This window comes from Pantherophis guttatus, chromosome 1 (genome assembly GCF_059756535.1).
Source record: "Pantherophis guttatus breed Tessera chromosome 1, ASM5975653v1, whole genome shotgun sequence".
Classification (NCBI taxonomy): Eukaryota; Metazoa; Chordata; class Lepidosauria; order Squamata; family Colubridae; genus Pantherophis; species Pantherophis guttatus.
This window is the reverse complement of record NC_142063.1, coordinates 161,288,796-161,315,444: the sequence shown is the minus strand read 5'-3', so window position 1 is coordinate 161,315,444 and position 26,649 is coordinate 161,288,796. Positions and strand designations below refer to the sequence as shown.

The following is a 26,649-nucleotide window of genomic DNA, read 5'->3' as shown; positions in this document are numbered from 1 at the left end:
AAGTAGCAAAAGTTGATGGTTTCCCCCCTACTATAATGGAGAAAAATACCCAGAATAGAATGACGAGGATATTAAAAATTGGATCACCATCAAACAGCAAGCATTTTACTAGTTATTTTTGTTAGTATTTTGAGAGTTATTTCTACCACCTATTACTAGTGGAAATCAATCAGGATATTATAGAAGTTGTCAAAAAAAATGATAATTTCATCGTTTTTCAATCTCCTCATACTCAAAGTGCAGGAGGCAGTTATAGCTAGGAGAGTCCTCTTGTAACTTTGTGTTGTGTGCCAGTTGCACCCTATGCTCAGTCACTCCTGAGCTTGTCATCTTGTTTGGATTCCTATATGCTGTCTACATGGGGCTACCCCGAAAGAGTATTTGTAAGCTGGTTCAGAACACAACAGTACAGATGGTAGTGGAGGACCATAAGGTGTTCTGACCTAGGCTTCCCCAGCAGCACGAAGCTGAGTCCTCGTCCTGATAAACCCCTTTTATTTAATTTACAGTGAATTCCTCTCCAGCGAAGTCTTTTTCTCTCCCACAGTCTTTCAAGATAGTTCACAATTACTGACCTTTATCAGACTTGGAGAGTGGCCAGGCCAATATCTTTCAGACTCTGCACTGTAACAAACAATACTTGGCAAAATGCAGGAACAGATCTTCATCCAAATGAACTAATTGTCTCCTGCAAACTCCCCTCCCCTTCGCTCTTTATTCCCTATGGGAGGGGCCATTCACCATCCATCTGTGGCTTTACTCCTGAGTTGACCCTTGTTCCTTAGCTGTTCCGGTCTCCTGGCAGCTCTGCGCATGTGCACACTGGGAACAGGATCCAGCTTTTCTTCTGCCCCACTGATGTCCAACTCTGAAGGCAGCTCACAACTGTCAGACGGCCCTGGCCCCATCTCTGCCTCCAACTCAGAGCACTCATCAGTCTTCCCCAGACTCCAGGACTGGCCCATGTTCCTCCCCAACTTCCTCACTGTCCGAATCTGCTGCCAGATCCGCTGGTGGGCCACAACATAGCGTGGCACATGGAACCCTGCTGCTATGCAAGCCACATTGGTTGCCAGTTTGCTTCCAGATCAAATTTAAGGTGTTAGTTATCATCTTTAGAACCCTTCATGGCATGGGACCTGGTTATCTGAGGAACCATTTTGCTCCTACAGGATGAATCCACCCTACTTGTTCCAGCAGATGCGGCCTTCTACAGATACTGTTGACCAAGGAATTTCAGTTACGGGGGTTGAGAAGCTCCTGAAGGCTTCTGTCCCCTTTGCAAAATGCTTTTCTCATGGATGATGGTGGCCTGCAGAAGTGCAAAAAAGTATTTTGTAAAGGAGACAGAAGCCTTCAGGAGCAAAGTCTGCCTCCCTCATAGATACAGATGTCTCAGGTTGTAACAGGTATTCTCTCCAGTGGAGTTTTTATTTGGCCTCCTCTCTCTCTCTGACTTTATAAGAGCAGCCATAACTTTATATGAAAGTATGAAAAGTGCCATACTTTTCATTGTACGTTGTTGTCAGGGGTGGGTTCTACTTACCTTTACTACCGGTTCTCAGCGGGGCCAGGTATGTGCGCTCGCAAATGCACAGAAGCATTTTGATGACGTCGGGGTCGGAACCTCCCATGGTTTTACTACCGGTTCTATAGAACCAGTGCGAACCGGGGGCAACCCACCACTGATTGTTGTTCTCCAGAATGGTGGAAATACTCCAGAGAAAACTGGTGGAACATGAGGAATTTTTCCAAGAGATTGAAGAGTACGGAAGCAGAAATTAGTTTAATAACTAACGTGTAATCATCATTATACATTACAAAAGAGCATAAACCATGCCAGTGCCGTGGCGTTTTCATCATTGTTTTCCCCCCACCTGAACTCTGCAGAGTAATAGCTGTTGCACAGAATTCTGGATACATAATACAGGAATTATGGCTAAAAATCTCTGCTGATTCTGTTCATTCAGAAGTACTGAACACAACATCTTGGACTAATTTTGCTCCTTCAGGTTGGCCATTGATATATCTGGGCATAATAGTGTATAAGAAAGCTTTATGCTCCACCACAGTGCTCCATCAGTTTCTCCACTGTCAAAATAGCCCAGTCATTCATAGTTAAAAATATATTTATCTGAACAGTCATCTATGCAAGTGAAACTATTTGGGAAGGAGATCAAGTGAGTAAAATTTTGTATATACAGAATATGAATGGAAGGTGGTTGATGTGTTTGCCATTTCTTACATTCAAAACTTTATTCAGATAAGTGTTCATTCAATAATACAAGCCACTTCACAAGTAACACACACACACACACACACACACACACAGACGCACCTTCCATTTTTACAAGATGTCTTTTCTCATATTGCTTCAGACTCACTGTTTTTCACTGGTACATAAATGCCACTGCTGGTCAGCAAGAATAAAGTAATCAATAATAAAAAAATAAATAAAATCAATATACATGTATATGCGAACCAGACCATATATCAAACAGTGCAGTTCAGTCTATTTAGCTTTTGCTGCTCAACAAAACTGAAGAAAAGTATTTAGGAAAACTAGTAATAACATTTCTCAGACATTGAAAGCTTTATAATTTTTATCAATGGTTGTACATACAAGCTTTGACAGCTCATATATGTGGGACCCATTTGTCTTTATAGTAACTGAAGAAATCATAGTAATAGTATCATATAGTAATAAAAGAAGTAAAACATTCTTTTATTTCTCAACTAAATCATACCCTTACATTTCCCCCAAAAAGAAGCAAGAAAAGACAAAATGTCTAAAATGAAACCTTAGAATTTTTAGAGTGGCTTTATGTACTTGGCCTCAGTGATCTCCATAAACAAACTCTTCATATAAGCCCTTGCATTTTTTATCAACTTTCTCAACTGAGGTATATGCTTACCTGTGTACTGAAAATCCCTGCCCGGATCCCAGAAAACCTCAAAAAGAAGTTCCATTCACTCCAGTGGTCTTAAGAGAAATCTTTAAAGCTCATGGGTATTTGAGAGGAATGGGTGGATGAGGAGATAAGGAACAAAATATGTGACACAAATTCAATTACTTATGTACTTGTGTGTAATTTTGTAATGCCAGGACCAAAGGATGATGCATTGTACACTGTTTATAGTTTGTCATTTTAGTACAATTGTGGCTAACGCTAGATGCCTGGGTTGAGGTGTTTTCTTGTCCAACATCAGCATGTTTATTTATTGATAGCATTTATATAGCCATCCTCTTATAATCAATTCTGGGTGGCTCCCAATCAGTTTCTTGAACTTTACTCAGAACAAACATTTCTCTCTCCAGTATTCCCATGCTTTCAGTTACTGAATTCTTTTTTGCAATCGTATCCTGAAATTCAAGCAATTTTGTTTGATGCCACTCTCTTGATTTTGCTGGCTGGAATGTAGCAAATCAAGTGCAAAAACTGTGGAATGGATATAAAGTCTGGGCATAAAATTGGGGAAAGGCTAGGTGCGCTCCATTAAAAACCACATTGTTCCTCAGCATCGTTACTGCTTGACCACTAAAGCAATAAATAACCTAACATTTATTGTTAGGTTTATAGATGGGAGTGTATTTAGTTTGGGAACACAAGAACTTTTGTTGGCCAAGTTTGCATTTAACATTTGAGGGAGGGGAGCTGAAGGCCAGTGATCATTGGAGTCTTATCTCACATGTAAACAGGATAGATCTTGAGAGAATGTTGGGGGTATTACTTTTCTTTTTTAACAGTGATAGCCCTTTTTGAGGGCTTAAACTAGAGTTTCTATGGGCTTTCCATCCCAGAATACTTTCAGTATTCAGCAATCGTTTCTCAAAGAGGCTTGGGAAAGGGGGCTCAAAGATTAGTTGTAAGCTGGGGATCTCAAATTGCCCATCTATAATTTACTTAGTCCTTTATAATAACTATGAACATAGGAACCAGGATCGATTGTGATTTTACTTTCTGAGATGAGGATGACGTTCCTTTAACTTATTATTAAAACTATTAATAAGCTTAAATGAGATTTTTAAATTTCTATGTGAAAAGTAGAGTTGAAAACTGCAATGTATATCTGAGGAAGCTCTACAGGAATAGCAGACAGTTTACTGAAATCACTAATGGGTTTTATTTTTTTATACTTCTTGAAGTCTTTCAAGGTCTTCTTTTAACCAGAAATGATTCTAAACTATCTGTAAACCTAAAGCTTCAAAACAGAATTAAATTATTCAGGAACATCTTGGAATGATTTATCCTAGAATTTGGACTACTTGGCACAGATTTTGATTTCTTTTTTAATGTAAAAAAACCACAGAAAAATTAAAAAGGGTATCAGAAAATGATTGCATGAATCAGTCAATTTCATTATGCTACATAAAACTGGATATGGGACCTGGTAAATAGGATTTATGATCTTCCATACAACCAAAGTACATCTTTCCAGATGAAAGATTCCATAAAACAGAGAGCAATTCCTTAAATCGGAACCACATCACGGCAACACCGAGGTCCTCTTCTATACAGAAGGTATCCCTAAATAGTCAATTGAAGTAGATCTGTCAGTATTTCACTCAACACTTCGTGCTGTTCATATCTCCCAACTTAGAAAAGGTGAAAAAAATTCTTCAGAAACTGATGAGTACCTTGGGAAAGTCCAGTTAAGTTCAAGAGCAGGTCTTCAGTTTATGTTCATGTTCTCTAGACAGATGTAGTTGTTACAAGTTTGCAAGTAATGGAGTAGCTCAAGTTGTACCAATAAAAAAATAAAATAAAAACAAACCAACCCCCCCTACCTCTTCACTTTGCCTTTTGGACATAGTAAGCAAAATTGTGGCACTAAAATACATTAGTCAGTGCACCTGTATTAGTCACACATGTGAACGTGATTAATATGAGGGAAACAAACATGTGTCACTTTCAGTTCCCAGTTAATTTCGCCAATAGCAAAAAAGGCATTTGCTATGCAGTCCTCAAGGATCAAAATGCATATTTCTAAAGAAAGTTGGCAATCATTTTAAATCTTTTGGTAAAAAGGCGCAGTTAAAATACTGCTTAAGCTTCTGAGGTCCCTTCTCCATTTTCATGAGGTTGCAGTTGTTCTCTTTCTTGTTCTTCCTGAGGTGGCCGCACACGTTTGAAGAAACCCACCTATAATGTAGAGAAGACATTATATAGCAGGAACTGGGATAATGTCAGGTGCAAGCAACCAGAATAACTCCATGAATAGACCAAAGCAGTTTCTTTATTGTTGATAAAGAACGTTTGTTGTTGATACATAGAAAACCTATTTATAACAATCTCACCAGACTGACTGCATTCTCTTGAGAAGCTATAGATAAAAGCTTTAATAGTCTTGCCTCAGCCATTTCCTCCCATGAAGAAACACTATGCTGGGACACCTTTTTACTCCTTCCTCTCCTTTAGTTGATGATTCCACCACAGATGCAAACCTTTCTTTCCACATAAACCTAAATATGTTGATTAATGGTATTGTATCAGGTAAGTTGGAAAGATTTGATATACTGTACTAGTATAATCCTCTCACACAGAACATGCATATTTGTATTAATTTATGCATGCCAATTTCTATCATTTCCACAGAGAAATTTCAAGCAATAGTCTCAGCCAAGAGAGCAACAGTTTTTCAATTTAATTTTCAGTTTCTTCTTCCCAGGAAAAACTGTGGCAAATGGCCATGAACAATATTTGAACAGGTCAATCTTGCCTGCAAGTTGAAATGTTCCAACTTTGAAGCCACTGATCTACTCTTGTTGCTGGCACTATATCCTGCCTGCCCCCCCCCCCAATTTCTGTCCCTTTTCAAGCCATGGAAAGGAAGAGAACCCCACTGTTATTTATTTATTTTAAAAGTCTTATACGACTATCCATCTTGCATATAGTAATCCTGAGTGGCTCACAAAAACACAACAGAAGAACCATATAATCAGCATCAAAATAACTCCAGGTGCCCCCAAACATGAATCCCTCAAACCTGAATATTTATCTTTCCTGGGCTCCAGTCACACCTTAGCTCATAACCTGGGGGAAAAGCCAGATCTTTCAGGCTTTTTGGAAAGCTAGAGAGGTAGGGTTCTACCGGAACGCCACAGGACAGGGCAGGGATGGAGAAAGCATGCTTCGCAGGCTCATAGTGTAATTGAATAGACCTGAAGTACCTCAACTGTCCTTGATATTTCCGGAAGGGCCAAAAAAATCAGAGAGGCTGCTCAATAACCAGGCTTTATGCTATGAAGGTCTTTATAGGTAATAGACAGCATCTTGAACTGCAACCATTAATTTTTTGGGGGAGGGCTTTCCAAAAAGTGAACTTTCTCAATCACAAGAAGAACCCATCTATTTATTTCAATCTAACAAAGCCAATACTCCCCCAGTTCATAGTTACAAAACTTTCAGGTCTCCACGCTGGATTAAAATCAGAGATTATTTCAAAAATTTTGTTTATTTTTAAGAAAAATGGACAGGATTTCATTAAATACTCACTTACCTTGTGCATTATAAAAACTAGAAGGGCCAAAAGTAATAATCCTGCTAAAACAGCTAGTATGATTACCCATACTTGTACTGTTATTGGTGCTGGCTGAATACCCCACAAGATGTTTGTGGTAACCTAAAAAAAGAAAGAAATGTCAACATATTTTACTGAAAAATGGGTCAGATAAACTGCGTCAGGGATATAAATAGGAACTTCATAACATGGTACAAGATTTTCACTACCATCTGATAGGCTGAACTACATATTCCACAATGAAGGTCACAGAAAAAAAATTAATTGGCTTATGATTGAAGACCTATGGATGTTCTCAGAATCTGTAGAATCAAGCTTTCTAAAACATTTTATAGAAATAAAAAGTGCATGTTTCTAGCCCTTAAGTCAACAAGGATATGTTTGAAAGACTAAGGAATTATAATTCAAAAGGTAGGGAGACACAACTTGAACAAAGGGATGGAGACAGAGCAGTGATGCAATGAAAAATTTGTTACTACCGGTTCTGTGGGCGTGGCTTGGTGGGGGGGTAATGTGACTGGATGGGCGTGGCCAACTTCTTTTTTTTTTTTACATTTTTAAAGCATTTTTTTACAACCTATTCGCCTGAATAGGTTGTAAAAAAATGCTTTTAAAAGATAAAAAAAAAGCTCTGACGATCACAGCTGTGGCCCACGATCATCAGAGCCTTTTTTTCACCTTTTAAAAGCAGGAAGTAATGGCACCCAGGCAGGTGGACAGAGCCTCGCGCTGCCATCGCTACCAGTTCTCCGAACCACCTGCCACAATCGCTACTGGATCGTCCGAACCAGGAGCATTTCACCCCTGAGACAGTCTTGGGGCTACATATCTCCTACTTTGCCTTCTACTTGAGATTCTCCATCTAGCTGAAAGTCAAATGCGCATGGATATCTTAGGAAGCTTCCATGATATTATATAGGTCAAAACGGAAGGCCTTTAAAGCACAATGTTTTCTGGCTTAATTTTATTGGCTTTTATGGAACTAAATTAAATGCAGCCTGTGTTTGCCAAATGAAGACCTAAACTGCACTATCAAATAAGACTGCCTAGTCACAACTAGTTTTTTTTATATAAATAGGAAACTTAAGCAAGTGTTATTGCACATTTAAACAGCTGCTCCCCTCAACCCCCAATAAGTCAGTCCAAATTGGACAGCAGTCTTTAGATCACGCCCAAAGCTCTTTAAAAGGCTCAAATTTAATAAACACTTAAGCAGCATGTAATCAGATGGTATAAATCTGACTAGCAACTGTGTCATATTGCCTAGCAAAAACAGCAGAAGCTGAACAGATTACTGTTTCATTTCATATTAATTACACTGACAATGTTAAAACTACTTCTGATTATCAAACAGCTTACTATTGTAGAATTCTGGACATCTTCAGGAAAAGAAAGATTCTTGTAGGGGAACTCGATGACATTGAAAGAAGCTGATGACTTGAGAGAATAGGAGTGGTTTTGGTTTTCTTTCTGTCATGAGAATAATCACAGAGAAATGTTTTATTAGAATCAGCTATTATCTGTACTCAGGAGCAGAGTGAAACTGCAGGAGTAATACCAGATACTTACAGTCATGAAAGTCTGAGCCCAAAGGCGAGATTTCAAATAGAGAATTGCAGTTTTTCCCCTCTCTAGGCGACCAACTTGGCAAAATATTTTTAAACAATCTGCGTTTCCACAACCCTGGCATTTAAAAAGAAGGAGGATGAAAAGAACAGTTGGTTTTATTTCGTTACTCAGCTACTTCTTAGATTTAATTTACATATTATTATTTTCTAGCCCAAGAGTTGGTGATATCATCACACAAAGTTCCATGCAGAAAAGGGGCAGAATTTCAATTGCATGGCTGTGGTTGCTATCATGACTTTTTTGACCAATGGATGCTCTGGTAATACCCATAAAATTATATTGTACAGCTGGTGCGCCATTTCCTTCTTAACAATTTACTGAGGGGAAAAAGATGGAGATATAATTGAAAGAAAATATCAGAATTTTAAATAGGCTTTTCTGGCTTCTGCATATCTGTATTATCTGATTTATAAGTCAGGATTGTAATACCAAAAATTATGTTTTACATTTTTAGTTGAGATCCATATGATGTGATCTTATGCATCTATTACTTCAAGCAAAATTAAGTAAAAGGGAACAAAAGTGTCTCTTTTCGCTGCTCTTCCTTTCGTCACACCTTTATAATGAAGCACTTTTAAAAAATATGGTGCCATCATCCTTGAAATAAACAACTGTAAAGAAGTCCTTAATACATTCTTTTAAGAATTCTAGTGCTCCCAGGAATGTCTAGAAAAATGATTTTTAGATAAAAAAATATTCAGCTGGCAAATCAGTTGCAGCAGCTTGCATATCACACATCAAAGCAGCATGAGGAGGGAGCATTAAATCATCCCTACTAAGGATAATTGAGACTCAACTTTTTTGACACTGCAGTGGCTGAGGTATTGCAATAAGAACTTCTCCATATGCAGGCTATACTTCGACTTGCCCCTGCTGGACAATATACCATTTTGGTATATTGGTGTACCTTATACTATATATAAGGAGAAATGATGAGCTGGACCCAACAGAAAAAGGAGTTCCTTCAAGCCACTCTTTTTCCACCAGAAGTCACATATTAAGAAAGCTTACAAACAACTGTTCCTAACTGCAGCTCCCGAACTTCTCTAATTCAATCTTGATTCAAGGATTAACAATTTAGAGAACGGTTTTCCATTGGATTAATGATACTATAACAGGGGTGAAATCCAGCAGGTTCTAACTGGTTCTGGAGAACCGGTAGTGGAAATTTTGAGTAGTTCGGAGAACTGGCAAACACCACCTCTGGCTGGCCCCGGAGTGGGGTGGGAATGGAGATTTTGCAATATCCTTCCCCCAGGAGGGGAGGGAATGGAGATTTTGCAGTATCCTTCCCCTGGAGAGGGGTGGGAAGGGAGATTTTGCAATATCGTTTCCCTGCCACACCCACCAAGCCATGCCCATAGAACAGGTAGGGAAAAAATTTGGATTTCACCCCTGTACTATAATATCAAATATTTCCGCTTTGGTTTTTCTACTATTTAGAGCCTGCTGCATACTGCCTGCATATATTCCATGTATTAGTCTCAAGTATACCTTGGTGTATTTGGCTGTTATTTGACCCAGATTCTAATTTATATTTCTACCAGCTAAAGTTTACCAGATTCTTAAGTCATTGGATTTAATTTAATTATTCAGAGACACTCTGTTCTACTCTGTTCATACTTGAGACATCTCTAAACTAAAGGGAAATGTCTGTTGAAGATGTGAACTGTTTTGAGCATATCACATTTTATTAATCTTTCATCGGTATTGACATTTTGAATTATTCATTGAAAAGCATCCAGACAATTTCATTTCCACTTAGAGTCTTAAAAGATTGAAATAGTTTAAACATTCTATAGAGATAGAGATGGAGTCAGAGACAGAGACAGAGTCGGAGAGACAGGCAGGCAGACAGGTAAGCAAGGAGGCAAATAAGATTCTCTATGGCTCTCGATAAAGTTGTTCAATCAGTAAAATCTAGGGCTCAGAGAAAAAGAGAGAAAACTAAAGAAGAAGCAACTGTGCTATCAACTTGCTCAGCAAGTAGCCCTTATTTTTTGTCTTACTTTTATCCATAGCCCATACTCTGACTAACTAGGGCAATAAATTGATTCACAGAATACTCCTAAACATCTGGTCCTTCTTCTAAAATATTGACAAGGGACTGTTTGCAAAGCAGTTAGCACGAAGACTTTACCAAAGTTTGTACATCTTCCTCTGGAACACTTAGATCTCTCCGGTGGATTTGATGATTGCGGATATCTTCTCCACTAAGTGTTTCATTCCTTTCATCTTGCTGAGAAGTTGATACCTGTATAATCAAGACAGGTTTGATTATTGGCACATTTCCTGAACAAACTGCCAATGCTGTTAATCCACATTTATTTGTGGACATAACAATGTGTGATCCACTGGAACATGTTGTGTGCCTTGTTCTCCTACACACGTAGAACATCAAAGGCTTAATGTCAATGAGGAAGCCAGAAGAAACACTGGGATGAATGAAATCAATGCATATGGTGGCGCAGTAGTTAGAGGGCAGTACTGCAGGCTACTTCTGCTGACTGCCATCTGCCTGCGATTTGACAGATTGAATCTCACCAGACTCAAGGTTGACTCAGCCTTCCATCCTTCCAAGGTGGATAAAATGAAGACCCAGATTGTTGGGGGCAATAGGCTGACTCTGTATACCATTTAGAGTTGTAAAGCGGTATATAAATCTAAGTGCTATTGCTATACACTCCAAAATGATAAACAACATAGAGAATGTTGGGGAACACCTATAAAGTCACATAATATTTCATGCATTAACCTTACAATATGGAAACCAACTGGTTGCAGATTTCCTTATGGAAACGAGTTGCTAGAGTCTTTTTAACCATGGGTTGAAGCTGCTTCTTCCAGCCATTTTCATAGGTCATACCAATGTGATCACTCTATTGAATCAGCTTAGTACAGATGACTCTGCTATCTCCTTAAAATTATTCTTTTTTCTCTGTTGATGCCAAACATGCTTTATTGGCACAATTATTGACAATAATCCTTATAGTTTAACACATAGACAGATGGACAGCTTGGTATTCCGGCAATCTAAACAGGCTTTCCTTTTACCTTAATTTTTAGTGGGTTAATCTCCATATCAGATGTACAGTTCATGGGTCCTTCAATTTCATATTTGATAATATATAAAAGGGTACTATTGTTGTATTTATATGGCCACTGAAGATTGAGCATCAGCTTGCTGAAAGTACTTGGACCGTTGTTTCTGAGCTAACAAAGAAGTAGAAAATGAATCAGTTTAATAGGAACCACGTTCAATGAACCAGTCGGCTTCCAAAGCAGGCTTCCACAGATTGTGACCCAGTTAGTAAAAAGCAACCGGTCTCTGCATATAACTCCATGAAATATTTCATTTTACTACTTGAAGCCGGTCAACAACAAGCAAATCTCAAGACTTTTCTATGCTGCTTAGAAGTGGATAAACTGGCTATAAACCGAACTAGCTTAAGAAACCCTTTCGGGATTTCAACCCTTTCCTCCTCATTTTGCCAGGCAAAATTAACATGGTTCAGATTGGCAGATTCGCTTGCTTTTGATCCCTCCCACCCATACCATGAAAGCAGGCACCAAACAAAATCTTTCAGAAGATGTGGTTTTGATTGATAAACCTTTTGTGTGAGCCCATCTCTGTTGATTCCCTCATGTACTTGACAGTTTGATGCATCTACCAGTGGGACTGGCAAAAGAAATACCAATATTTTATCATGTGTACAATTTGTGGGGAAACTCTTGTCAATTTTATTTAGTTAAAAACATTTAATATTTATATGATTCACTTTCTTATCAGTGAATTTTAAAAAAAAAAAAGCCTAGTCTTTTACTATTTCACCAATGAACTTGTTAAAAAAAATACTCTAGAATTTCATATTCTGCCCATCTCTTTCCCTCTGTTTTTGGCTCTTTTTCTAACCATTTAATCACATCATGACCAGGTGGCTGAATAGGGCAGAAGTAACAGGGAGAAATGGTTACAGAAAAATAGCTTGATGGTCCATTGGGGAAATGAAGGAAAAAACAAACAGAGGGAGAGGATTTTTCAGAAGGAAGCTGACAAGCTTGGGATAAAATAATTAGGCAGGGCAGTAACCAGTGACCGGAGCCAGAATGTTCTTGATACAAAGCAGAGAAACCACATAGACAAAATTTTATTTCCCTTCTATGAAATGAAATACAGAAGGAGAATTGGATTGCACTATTTGTGCCAGTGCAAATTAATTAGCACCGATCATGGTATTGCTATGGAGTTGGCTGGCTTTAGTAATTTGACAAATAAATAAATAATCAACTCATAGTATAAAATAATAAGTGAAGGTTGCACCCTAGTAGACTGAGTGTGGATAGAAGACGAAAAGACACATTCCTTCCCATGAAGAAATGTTAAGTGTCACATATACATGATTGATCATGCAGATCAACCCATAGAATGTGGCAAAGTATGGGCTGTATTTAGACCAAAATAGGGCTGGGATAGAGAAGGTTAGAAAAATGACCTTGATAATGGTAAACACATAGTTACAGAAGGCTGAAATATTCCATATATGTATTGAACTGGCCATGCCAGTTGGGGCATGCTGGGGTTGAAATCCAGTATTTCCAGAGGTCAAAAGTTAGACAGGAGGAGTAAAGGAGTGCCTGAAGAAGGTGTTTGGTTTTTCCTTTGGAAATTACCGTGGGTAGATTACCCACAGTTTACTGGTAGAACAAGAGATAAAAGTGGGGAAAAAGCTTTCTATATCTTCAGATCTGTGATTATTATTTACTGTTCTGAGTGTCAACATACCTCATAGATGTGTTGAACTAAAGGCCCGATGTCATCCTCTGTTTCTGGATTTTCTTTTGGTTCCCAGTTGGGAATTGGAAGGAAAATATGATCAGGAGAAGAGACCCTAAATTGGGTGAGGAACAAACAGGGATGAATGGACATGGTACATGGAGCAGAACTCTCAAATCAAGAAAGAGATTGTGAAGGGATCAGGACTCACCCTCTGATTTCTACAGCAGCTGAAATGGCCAGGTCCACTTGATATGAGCTCACTGGGCTTAGGTTGTTAAACAAATTGGAGCTGTAAAATAATTTATTTATTTATTTATAATTTAATTTATATACCGCCCTTCTCCCGAAGGACTCGGGGTGGTGTACAGCCAATTAAAAACACAAGATACAAACAACAGTTTTAAAATAGTTAAAAGTATTAAACAATTTTGGCCCGAATTTAAAATTTAAAATTTAAAACACCCAATTTAAAATCATTTACATAGATAGCTCTGCCTGGCGGAACAGAGGGTCTTAAGGGCACAGTGGAACACATGGAGGTCAGAGATCTTGCGTATTTCCGGGGGCAGTTCGTTCCACAGGGCAGGAGCTCCCACAGAGAAGGCCCTTCCCCTGAGTGTCACCAGCCGACATAACTTGGCCGATGGCACCCTGAGGAGTCCCTCTCTGTGGGAGCAAATTGGCTGGTGGGAGGCTACTGGTGGCAGAAGTCAGTCTCGAAGGTACCCAGGTCCTAAGCCATGGAGCGCTTTAAAGGTGGTAACCAATACCTTCCGGAAGACCACTGGGAGCCAGTGCAGCTCGTGCAGGAGAGGTGTCACGTGGGCGCAACCAGTTGCGCCCATAACCACCCGCACGGACCACTTGGAGCTTCCGAGTGCTCTTCAAGGGGAGCCCCATGTAGAGAGCATTACAGTAGTCCAGCCGGGAGGTGACAAGGGCGTGAGTGACCGTGCGTAAGGTGTCCCGGTCCAAAAAGGGCCGCAACTGGCGGATCAGGCGAACCTGATAAAAAGCCCCCCTGGCCATGGCCATCATATGTTCTTCTAAAGACAGCCATGCATCCAGGAGGACACCCAGATTGCGAGCCCTCTCTGTGGGGGGTAAAGATTCACCCCCAATAGTTAGCGATGGCACCTGCTGACTATATCAGGACACCGGAAGCCACAGCCACTTGGTCTTGGAAGGGTTGAGCCTGAGCCTATTTCTCCCCATCCAGACCCGCACGGCCTCCAGGCAGCGGAACATCACATCAAGGGCATCATTGGGGTGGTCTGGGGTGGAGATGTACAACTGAGTGTCATCACGTACTCTCACCCCAAAACCACGGATGATCTCACCCAGCGGCTTCACATAAATGTTGAACAGAAGGGGCGAGAGGACCGACCCTTGCGGCACCCCCCACGCGAGGCGCCTCGAGGACCGACCCTTGTGGCACGCCCCCACGCGAGGCGCCTCGAGGTCAACCTCTGCCCCCCTGCCAACACAAACTGCGAACGGTCGGAGAGGAAAGAGGAGAACCACCGTAGCACGGTGCCTCCTATTCCTAACCCCCTCAACCGCTGCAGCATGATACCATGTTCGATGGTATCAAAAGCTGCTGAGAGATCTAATAGGACCAGGACAGAGGAGCAACCCCTGTCCCGAGCCCTCTAGAGATCATCCACCAATGCGACCAATGCCGTTTCCGTGCTGTACCCCTGCCTGAAGTCCGACTGGTATGGGCCCTGATAGATAGCTTCATCCAGGTACCGGGGAAGTTGTCATGCCACCACACTCTCAACAACCTTCGCCACAAAGTGAAGGTTGGAGACCGGACGGTAGTTAGCTAATATAGCCGGGTCCAGGGATGGCTTCTTGAGGAGGGGCCTCACCACCGCCTCTTTCAAGGTGGCGAGAAAGGTACCCTCACTCAAAGAAGCATTTATAATCCCCTGGAGCCAGCCTCGTGTAACCTCCCGGGAGGCCAGTACCAACCAGGAGGGACACGGGTCCAATAAACATGTGGCAGCACTAATCCTACCCAGAATCCATTCCACATCCTCGGGAGCCACAGGATCAAACTCTTCCCAGATAATATTCTCAAGACCTACCCCCGTTTTCTCCCCTGGACTCACCCAGTCGGAGTCCAAGCCTTCCCGAATCTGAGCGACTTTATCATGCAAGAATTGCACAAAATCCTCAGCTTGACCCTGCAAGGGATCTTCCCGCACTCCCCCCCGAAGAAGGGAGTGGGTCACCCTGAACAGAGCAGCTGGGCGGTTTTCTGCAGATGCGATAAGAGCAGAAAAATAATTAAATTTTGCCGCTTTTATCGCCACTAGGTAGGTCTTGATATAAGACCTCACCAGTGTTCGGTCAGAATTGGATTGACTAGTCCTCCAGATGCTCTCTAGGCGTCTTTTCCGATGCTTCATCTCTCTCAGCTCCTCGGAGAACCAAGGTGCCAATTGAGATTGGCATCGGGTCAGAGGCCGCAAAGGCACAACGCGGTCCAAAGCTCCGGCGGCCGCACTATCCCAGGTGGCCACCACCCCTTCAGTCGAGTCATGTGCCAGAGTCTCAGGAAACAGCTCAAGCTCCGTCAGAAACCTTTCAGGGTCCATCAGGCACCTGGGACGGAACCACCTGGTCGGTTCCGTCTCCCTGCAGCAGGGGGAAGCGGCTGGAAAGTCCAAGTGAAGGAGCGAATGATCTGTCCATGACAAGGGTTTAATGTTGCTGAGCACATTGTAAGCCGCCCTGAGTCTTCGGAGAAGGGCGGCATATAAATCAAATTAAAAAAAAAAAGTCTAAGTCCCCTCTACCAAAATCATTCAACCACTGACCAGAGACGAAAATCAAGACCAGACTGTGTCCCCCTGGGTGAGTGGGGCCTTGAACTAACTGGGTCACGTCCATGGCCGCCATGGAAGCCATGAACTCCCGAGCCACCTCTGATGCCTCGCTGGCGGATGGCAGGTTGAAATCCCCCATGACAATAAATCTGGGGGTGTCAACCACCATCCCGGCAATAACGTCGAGTAGCTCGGGCAGGGTTGCCACTACGTGGCAGGGAGCCAGGTATGCAGTCAGCAAACCCATTTGCACCCCACGACCCCACTTCACAAAAAGGGACTCACATCCGGCTATCTGAGGAACAGTGGTCTCCCTCGGACGAAGACTTTCCCTAATAATCGCCACCATTCCCCCACCCCTCCCCTGAGCCCTCGGCTGATGAAATGCACGGAAACCTGGTGGGCACATTTCAACGAGGGAAACCCCCCTCCTGGCCCAATCAGGTCCCCGTAATTCCAGCCAGGTCCGCACCCCCCTCCAATATAAGGTCACAAATGAGGGGGGCTTTATTAACTACCGACCTGGCATTACACAACATCAGCTGAGGACCCGGGGCCAGAGACTCTGTGCAACCCAGGACACGAGTCGCGCATTGGGGGCCGGAGTGCGCAATCACTCGTAAACAACGCGTGCGCACCCCCGGAACATAATATGCTCCCCTGCACCCGTCATATCTGCCCCTCCCACTTATTGTTTCAGTTACATGTTACATGGTAACTTACATGGTAATATTCAAGTTCTGATATGCCATCAGATTCAGAAGTTTGGCTATACCAGATATGTAGCACTGAATACTATTCAGGAGTTATGTTTTCCTGCCCCTTTCTTTTTTTTTCAATTTTTAAAAAATGTGCATAAATGTTCCCTCCTGCTGCTCCGCAGAACATCAAAAAGGACATTTATAAATGGAATACTCTCCTCAGAGGAGATAGTCTGAATAATCCAGGCTCCTAGATGCCCACTAAGGATGACAAAATTGCTCTTCTTTTGATAGTTGCATTTGTAGGGTCAGTTATTGGAGTCTTTTTGTATAAACATCCCAAAGTATTTAGACAGGTCTTGAAGAAATCTAAAATAAGAATGTAATTCATTATCTAAACTCATTTCCTCATCTCCTGTTCCTCTAGCCAACATTTACTTGCAAGCAAATCATTATATTACTTTTACAGCATATGCAAGCATGTGAAAATTAAACCTTTGTGGTTAAAAATAATATGTTACCCATGCAGGCCAAACCTATGTTGCCAAAATTAGATGTTTCAGAATGTATATTTATTGTACAATATCTATAAATCTTCCTAGTTTGGGGTAGATGTTAGAAATTAGATGTTTCAGAATGTATATTTATTGTACAATATCTATAAATCTTCCTAGTTTGGGGTAGAACTGTATAAAAGTTAGAATCTCTAAACTGTTATATGTTGTCTATGCAACATACAACAAAGCAGAAAAACGCAGTTTTAGTTACCTTGTGAAATGCAAGGAAGGAATGGGTCAAATGAACCTCCAGTATTCTTGTATTTCAAATTGGGTTTGGAAGTTATTGGGAATTATAATGTAGGTGTTACTTCACCATGACAGACTTGTCTCATCAACAGCCTAGCTCAGTGATGGCTAACCTTTTTGCCATTGCGTGCCAAAAGCAGGGGGGTGCAGGGGAGTCACACGTGTGTGTGCCTACACCCATAATTCAATGCGCCCCGGATATGCGCATGCAACCTCCCCCCCAGGTTCCGCCCGCTTTTGGCATGCAATGGCATGGTGTGCCTGGTAGGCCCGTTTTTTGCCCTCCCCAGGCTCCAGAGACTTTCTAGGAGCTTGGGGAGGGTGAAAACAGCCTTTTCCACACACACCCCCGGAAGCCCTCCAGAGGCAGGAAATGACTCATTTGCCAACTTCTGGTAGGCCCGGAAGGCCTGAAAATCAGCTGGCGGAGCTGAGCTCGCATGCCCACTGATATGGCTCCACGTGCCACCTGTGGCACCCGTGCCATAGGTTCGCCATCATGGGCCTAACTGTTGTATTCTAACAGCCTCTGAGCTGCCCACAATAAGTATACTGCAGTAGCGCAATCATTGTTGATTTAGGTGTGAGTAATCATTGCCAGGATACTGTAGTCTAGGTGGGGGTTCAGCAACCCGTGGCTCCAGAGCCGCATGCGGCTCTTTCACCCTTCTCCTGCAGCTCCCTGTCGCACCCACTGGTAGTTAACTTTTTCACTGGTAGTACCGGCTGATTTCATCCATCCATTCATCCCGGGCCCAGTGACTCCTCGCGTGGCTTGAGAAGAGACTCGCTCCCCTCCCAGTCACTCCTCACGTGGTTGGCCCTGCCCGTCGCCCCAGTCACTCCTCACGTGGCTTGAGAAAAGAAGAGACTCCTCACCTGGTTGGCCCTGTCTGTCCCCCGCCCCTCCTCCCTTTGCCGGATAAGAGAAGGAAGAAGAGAGTCCCAGTCACTTCTCGCTTCGCTATCCAGGAAGTCACTGCTACTCGGTGAGAAGGTACGTAAGAGATTCACTCCATGCACGGCCGAAAGGGGTGGGGAGGAAACCTCCCAAATGCAAGCCAAACCATTCGGCCGAAGTGGTTGTAGGAAAAAAATGCTTTTAAAAGCATCTGAGATCCCAGCTGAGTTGCCTGATCGTCAGAGGCTTTTAAAAGCATTTTTTTCTGAAACCTCTTCGGCCGATAAAGAATTCAATTCAATTCTATTCTATTTTTTATTCAGTTTGGCAGCTGACTCTACCCTACCCTCCAATACACGTATTCGAAATGTTTTGTGGCTGGGTGGGAGTGATGCTGAGTTCCCACGCCCACCAGGTGTGGCTAGGGGATCATGTGAACAGGGGGAGTGTTAAGTTGTCCACGCCCACCCAGGCATTGAGGCTTCCAGTGTTTTGTTTTCTGTGGGAAATGGGTCCAAGTGGCTCTTTGAGTGTTAAAGGTTGCAGACCCCTGGCCATAAATGGCTCGTGAGCTGAACAAAAGTAATTATTAGGACTTAATGTTGATTTCACTCTTTCCTAACCTTCATCATGAATGATCCATTTTCAAGCATTATCTCATTTTCATTTTCCCTCTTCTATTTTCCATCCCCACAAACATTCCACATTTCATTTCCCCCACCCCCCTGCTGCTAATAGGCTATTAACCCTAAATTAAAAACATACACTAAAATTCCTACCACTAGCCATCTTAAAAAAAGGTTTAGAACAAAGTCAATAACCAACTCTTTAAATACAAAGACAACCAAAACTATCAAATCAAAGGACACTCTGAAATATTCCAGTTCTGATAGTAATGACCCAAAAGGCTAGAAATGAAACTTAATGAGATGAAATTGGAAATATATATATTTAAGGTTAAAATATTATGCGCCTATATTTTAATCTCTTACCACAGGGCTATCCGTATTTTAACATATTAAAAATAACAATAATTTGTAATAATCATATTTAGTAATAACAAACTACATGCTGTAAGTGTTCCTTACCTACGGATCTGTAGATCAAACTTGACAGAAGTATCCATCTCAGATTGTTGATGAACACTAAAATGAAGACCAGCTGAGAGCTTTAACACAAGAGAAAATATACAGGTTTTAATAGGCAACATTCAGAAAGAGACTGAAGCTTGGATACTAGCTCTGAATCAAAGTGTGATGTTGTCTCTCTATCCCTGGGATGTGAAACTCACGGCGTCACATGACGTATTGGGACATTTTTCCTCTTTGTTAAATTGGGTGTGGCCATGGCCAGCATGTGATGCATCTGGCCCATGGGCTGGGAATTTGACATTCCTGCTCTATCCCATTCTAGCAAGCTCTATTCTATGGATGGGTTCCTCCTTCTCTTATCCAAAGACAGCAAACAAGGAGTTGAATTCATTCGTACCTTTGTTCCTGCTTTCATAGGATTTCCAAGATCACAGACAACCAATCGAGTTTGATTCTCAGTCTTAAATGCACATGAAAGTCTTGCGAGAGCCTGCAATGAATGCAATTTCCCCCCCAAAAAAATTATATAACCAAGGTACAATAGTTCATTTGGTATACCAGATAAAGTGCTGATATACATCATAAAATAATCATGATACATAAAATAATAAATTAATTGGCTTAATTTACTGGTTATCAGATGCAACAGTAAAAAAATGTGCATCTGCATTTTCTCCTGAAACAGTGAATTAAGTCTGTAGTCTAAATTATTCACTTACATTTACATTTTTTCAAACAGCTTCAGTCATAATTATAATTACATAATTATAATTTTGCATATGATGCAAAATTCTGTAAATATATATCATGTCATAAATTCGGATTGAACAGACATTCGAACTAACCGATTCCTTGTCCCCTAAACCGATTCCTAGTCCCCTAAACATCCCACAATATATTTAGGTTTTATTTTTATTTATTTATTCAATTTATATCCCGCCTTTCTCCAAGTGGACTCAGGGCGGTGCACAGCCAGAACTAAAACATGTATCAATACAAAATTTAAAAGAATTAAAAGAATTCAATAACTGTGGTCCAAAAATTTAAAACATTGAAAACTAAAACCCATTTGACAATTTAAAAAGCTAAAAAGACTAAAAAAAAGGTGGGTGGGTGGGTGGGGTTTTCCACGCCAGCCCTGCTTGATGGAAAAGAAAAGTTTTTAGGGCACAGCGAAAAACCCGGAGATCCAATATCCTTCGTATCTCCGGGGGCAAATCGTTCCAGAGGGCAGGAGCTGCCAGAGAGAAGGCCCTCCCCCTGGAGGTTGCCAGCCGACATTGCCTGGCTGACGGCACCCTGAGGAGTCCCTCTCTGTGGGAGCGTACTGGTCGGTGGGAGGCTATCGGCGGCAGAAGGCGGTCCCACAAATACCCAGTTTTGCTGCATTATATTCTTTTTGTGGGCATCCAGACTTCTAATATGAAAAACTCACAGAAATTCCAGTATTTTACATTTTCCTTGGTTGACAATGTAAAACTAAACAAAACTAAACCAAACCCAGTAGTAGCTTTTCAAAGGCAGAAAAGCTGAAATAAATATGTTTTTGTTAAGAAGCCATTACAGAACAATTCCAGCAATTGTTGTGCATCAAATGTGAGACCAATGTTTAGTGAAATCAAAATTAAAAGATGTTGTTTCTTTCTTCTGCCCAAACAATGTAACAGGCTCCATGGTCCTCTCTTTGGGGAAGGAAACCAAGGTTTCCATTTGTATTTGAGTGATGGACTGATCTGTTATCAGCTCTCACACAAGATACAGAAGAATAGCTGGATCGGAAACTGATACCGAGACTTTCTGTATTGAAAGCATAAACTGAAGCTTTGAGCTACAACTCCAATGAGTAGCAATAATATCATTCACGTAGATCTACAAGACTTACCTCATTGTTGCGAACTATACCAATGAAGTCTGCTTGTGGTGGGATGGTTACGAAGAGTTCAGCTTCATAGGCTCCCTCGCCTAAGTTTTGAGTGTTGACAATTAGGGTTAATGGATTGTCGTCTCCAATGTAGATTTGCTTCTGATCACTGCAAAAGACCAAGACAAAATAAAAGTGATCCTTCTTGGTCAAAATATTTTTCCAAATAAGTAAGACCTGTTGTCCAATGTCAGGTTGGGAAACCGCTGTTTCTACATCCATAGAGTTCTTTTCAGGAGTATTCTGAAGCCCAGAAGCAGATTAGATTGTCATCAAATACAAATGCAAAAATTAGAGGCAGCTATATAGTAGATTCCCATACTTTGGATAACAGTAATCATGAGAGAAAATAAAGAGGTTTTTCTCTTTTTTTCCTTTTTGTTTCTATTACCATTATGGCAATTAGGATTTTCTGAAAGCTTCAAAAGAAGTAAAAGTACAACTATTCTTTGCTGTAGAAGAGGGAAACTGAACCCCCTGAATTCTGCTGCCTTGAGTCATCCTAAATTTTAATTATGTTTATGATCCTAGGCATGATTGATTGATTGTCCAGTTTCAACTCTTAGTGAAAAACATATATTCTCTATGAAGATCTGTACCTAAGCTGGTCTTTTAAGACCTCCAGTGGTGCATCCATCACCATAGTAATTAAATCCATCCATCTTGTTCGAGTTCTTTTTCTTTCCACCTTTCCCAGCTTTAAAGTTGTCTTTAGAGAGCTAGGTCTTTGCACAATGTATCTGAAGTAGGATAATTGGTCATGTGTGCCTTGAGTGAGAATTATGGATTGATTTGTTCAACGATCCATTTGTTTGTTTTCTTGGCTGTCCACAGTATTCCCAGGAATCTTCTCAAACACCCAAGTTCAAAGGAGTCAATGTTTTTTTTTCTATCTGACTTCTTCAAGTCCAAATTCGTCACTTCCATCCAATCTCACAGGGACTACTATTGCTTGCACTGTTTTAATCTTTTTAGGTGTAGAACCTTCACAGCATCTGAATGTCTTGTCCAAGGTCTTCATGGCTGTTCTACCAAGCATTAGCCATACAAACAATACTATCCTGGGCTTTATCTTTATGCTTAGGAGCAATTAATGAAGTTATGGGAACCACTTTTATATCACACACAAGTTAATGTTTGAGTCCCAACACATTTTGCCCCTTTCACTAGTTTTATAAATTAAGACAATCTGGGATAAATGAATGTAAATTAGAGAAATGACAGGAGGAAGATAGAGATTAACTCTATAAGTGCTTATCATATGCCAAATGTTGTCTCTTCCTTTGTATCTTCTTCCTGTAGATTCAAGATTTCTGTTTGTTCTGGTAAACTTATATTTTATATAGACATTTTAAAAGCTACATGACATAGAGTAGAAAACAGAAGGTTCCAATAGAACGTCTCTCTGTTGCTCATTTCCCCTCCTTTGGCAAAATGATTTTTCTTTAAAATGGGACAATGTATTTTGTTGCTCATCTGGAGTTCAGTCTTGAACTGAAAGTGATTTGATCCTTTGTATATCCCAACAGGTGTAGTTTAAAAACATTACAACAGTTGCACGTTTGGAGGACTGAACTCTGTCTTTAAAAAAAACTAATATACAAATATGTTTAAATTCATTTAATTTCTTTTAGTATAATTTAAACCATAAATTCTCTAATCATAGTTTCCAGGATAACTAAAGCACAAAACTATAGTTAACAAGCAATCTTTGATTTAACATCATGAATTGTTCTGAAAATGATATACTACCTTGTTTGTTAACAAGGCAATAAGCAAGGCAATCAGCAGAGTTTCTCAGTGTAAACAAAACAATCAGATTTAAATAAATACTTAATACCTTTCAACAAAAGTGAAATGGGCTAAAGAGTCTTTCATTTCTTCCTTTAAAAAGTAAGGTATAATATGTTGAATTGAGTGAATGTTGGCAAATCAAGATGAGCATAAAATCACCGAACTCCAAACATTTCAGCATTAATACAGCATTCAGCTAGCTTGGCAGAAGTATCCCAGACATGATTTAGCTAGATCAGAATAAATACTGCAGACCAGTCTCTCAATGCAACTGATTGCCCACTACCCAAGTGTGGAGAAGTCAGAGACCTTAGAATCTGTTCTCTGGGTTTCTTCCTTCCATGCTTCCAAATTAATAGATACTTGGCTAGTTGCTTGATGTTCAACTGCCGAGACATATGAACCTAATAGCTCTCTCTAGCTTCAGAATCACTAGGTCCTGCCTTGCCAATTTCAGTTTTTAAGCCCTCATCTTTACATTTGTGTTTACTTACTCCTTTGTTAATCACATTTATATACCTTTAGAATCAAAAATCAACCAGAATTACCTGTCAACAGTCACTTTTAAATCTGGACGGCAGATATTATCTTCCCCACAATCCAAAAGAATATGAGCCTAAATTTGAGAAAAATTAAAATTTAATCCCAAATACAGTCATTTTTAAATCTGGATGGCTGATATTATCTTCCCCACAATCCAAAAGAATATGAGCCTAAATTTGAGAAAAATTAAAATTAAACCCCAAATCCCTGACTCTTTGTTTTGTCAGATCACTGAAGTCTGATATAACTCAACTTCATTTTACTTTGGCCCGAAGCCAAGTGGTAATATAAAAACTTTACACTACTTATATAAAGTAGTATATACCACTTGTATAAAGTACTTTATACCACTTGTGGGACTTAATTTTACAATACAGATGAATAGGAAAATATCAGCTTGATGCTTGCATCCTTGGCCAACTCATCTTCTCCAACTCAGAAAAGAGAGAATGACTTCAAAGAACCACTATTTCTTTTCAAAGAGAAAACTGTACAATTTGGTTAGAAAAGCTAACCCAAACGGGAGTGAGGGAAGATGAGTATCCTTTCTTTCTCTAATAGCAACATGCAAAGAATAAATGCAATGAATTTGTTAAAATATTTATCTTTCTTAAAAACATTAATTAACATTAAAAAAAAAAACTTGCTGGTTGCAAAAAAATGTGCATTACACTTCCCAGCTTTATACCTGTCTGCTAATATTTGCAGGAGTGAACTGGTTGAGGATGGGTTGTAAACCAGTAGAATCCAAAGCAGTTTTGTAATCCAGTTGATATTCCATGAAGATAGTAATTGGAGTAAGCTTATCTCGAAATTCAGATTCATCCTAGAAAGGACAAAATGGGGATTATGTTTTAAAATAAAACAAAAATTGTAACTGCAGAATTTGGCAAATATGACTTCTATCAAATGTCTGCCCTTTGAGAGAGACCCAGTCAGGAAACAGATGTCACAAGTCTGACTGAACTCTACTTTGGATGTAAAATCTAGTAATAGAATCGTACGCCTGACTGATTTTCTTCCTCCTCCTATCTCCCTCTTATCTCCCTCCTGGTGAATTAGAGAGGATCTCTATTTCTTCATCACACTTTCTGTTTCCTGTGCTGAAAGCATGCTCTTGCAGATGTTGTTTCTGTTTAGTTTCTCCAGTCATTTCTACTGCTCTCTACAAGGGTCTGCCACGAATATTTGCAATCATCTATAAGTACTGCATTAGCCTAGGGCAGTGATGTCTAACCTTTTTGCCATTGCGTGCCAAAAATGAGGGGAGCTTGGGGTGGACACGCACACACGTGCCCACACCCATACATGACCCCCCATGCTTCCCCCGCTTTTGGCACACGATGGCCCGGTAGGCCCATTTTTTTGCCCTCCCCAGGCTCCAGAGCCTTTCTAGGACCCTGGGGAGGGCAAAAATGGCCTTCCCCACCCCCCCGGATGCTCTCCGGAGACCGGAAATGGCCCGTTTGCCAACTTCGGTGGGCCCAGAAGGCCCGAAAATCAGCTGGCGGAGCTGAGCTCATGTGCCCACTGATACGGCTCCAACGTGCCATCTGTGGCACGTGTGCCATAGGTTCGCCATCACGGGCCTAGGGGTAAAGAGAAAAATCATCAGCTATAGAAGTCTGTCAAGTTCCAGAGAGATTAATGAGTCAAAGCACCAGTGAGATCAATGGGTAAAATGTCTCTTGCTTCTTTAGGTTTAGTTTTCTCCATCTCTGTGTGGAATCAAGGCAATTCCAAAGAAAATGTTTGACTCCAAACACTGGATCAAGAAATGTGACCATCCACATGGTTCATGTTCCATTTTATTTACAGCTGGACACATTTGGATATTTTGCATGGACATAGCCATTCCATTAAAAAATATAAGGAGAAAATATTTATGGTAAAACTAGTTAATGTACAAGTCATTAAGTTGGCTGTTGACACTGGAAGCTGCTAAGATAAACCATACCACATAAAAGAAAAAGCGAATCAGGGCAAAGTACAGTTGTGTATATTTTTACCCTTAAAAAAGCATCAAGTTCTTCACAACTCTTTCGACCTCCTTTGGAGACTGTCATGTTCTTTGAGTGACCCGGTTGTCTGTTGTGGAGAAACAGAGCTCGCCTTATGGCACCTTTTTGTTTAAGTTTGTCCAACAGGAGCTCCACATGGAAAGCTATCACCAAACACAAAAACATTTTAATAATACAGCCCTTAGATCTGTGTGTTCTCTGCAGTAACCATTGGTATTTTTCACAGTAGTTGGAAAGGCTGTTGCTGAGAAGCATTCAAGGGAAATCCAACACCATTCACAATATGAATTAACAGGGGTTGCAGAAAGCAAATATGTTGGCAATTGCTCTTGCCCTTTATACTAGGTTTCTTAGAGGACTTTCTTTAGATGCCTACTTTGACACTTTGTTCTCAAAATGAAATAGGAGGTGTACACTCTAGTGCAGAGATCTCAAATTATTGTGAGGACTCCATGTTGGACTAGTTGGACTCCATGTTGGATTGGTTCATTAGCCTAAAGGCTCCAACAGACTTTTCATTCATTTATACAAAGGCTACTTGTTTTTAATCACTACTTTTTATTATATATAGCCCTTTGGAAGATGCTGAATCACAATTTCCACATCCATAGCAGTTCCAGCTAAAGATGAGGGATGGTAGGTATAGCAGTTAAGCAACATTATGGCAGCCTCAAATAGGCTATTTGAGTTAGTAGCTGTTGATGCTGGGCACCTTGCCTGACCTTCCAGATCCTTCCTCACTTATTCTGCCCTTGTGACATGTCCTAGCTGGATTCATAAAATTTGACTTAGGGAGAAGTGAGGCAGTACTTGCTTGCCTTCATGTTTGTGATCCTACCCATTTGCCCAACCCCTCCCATAGAAAGCCCCCAAGCTTTCTTGGATGAAAAGGCCTCTCAGAGTAAGCAAACAAACACATGCTGTAACATAACATAGTTGGAAGAGACCTTGGGGGTCTTCTAGTCCAACCCCCTGCTCTGGCAGGAAACCCTATACCATTTAACAAATAGTTGTCCAATCTCTCCTTAAAAGCTTCCAATGTTGGAGCATTCATAACTTATACAGAAATGTAATCACTCTTGGCAGATATTTGCAGCAATTGTGGA

At 40.8% G+C, this 26,649-nt stretch overlaps 1 protein-coding gene across 1 annotated transcript in view; it reads right to left on the bottom strand.

The window, feature by feature from the left end:
• Positions 1–4,273: 4,273 nt before the first annotated feature.
• Positions 4,274–26,649, bottom strand: part of ITGAV (integrin subunit alpha V) — a 77,319-nt gene continuing 54,943 nt past the window's right edge. The window contains exons 17-30 of the mRNA XM_087882080.1: positions 25,532–25,686; positions 24,211–24,348; positions 23,528–23,595; positions 21,147–21,294; positions 19,662–19,754; positions 19,262–19,341; positions 13,137–13,217; positions 12,935–13,040; positions 11,206–11,364; positions 10,292–10,405; positions 8,092–8,205; positions 7,882–7,992; positions 6,502–6,624; positions 4,274–5,144 (exon numbers count right to left, since the gene is read on the bottom strand). Coding sequence (XP_087738206.1) covers positions 5,049–5,144; positions 6,502–6,624; positions 7,882–7,992; positions 8,092–8,205; positions 10,292–10,405; positions 11,206–11,364; positions 12,935–13,040; positions 13,137–13,217; positions 19,262–19,341; positions 19,662–19,754; positions 21,147–21,294; positions 23,528–23,595; positions 24,211–24,348; positions 25,532–25,686 — 1,586 coding nt within the window. The 3' untranslated portion in view covers positions 4,274–5,048. The remainder of the gene's footprint in view (positions 5,145–6,501; positions 6,625–7,881; positions 7,993–8,091; positions 8,206–10,291; positions 10,406–11,205; positions 11,365–12,934; positions 13,041–13,136; positions 13,218–19,261; positions 19,342–19,661; positions 19,755–21,146; positions 21,295–23,527; positions 23,596–24,210; positions 24,349–25,531; positions 25,687–26,649) is intronic.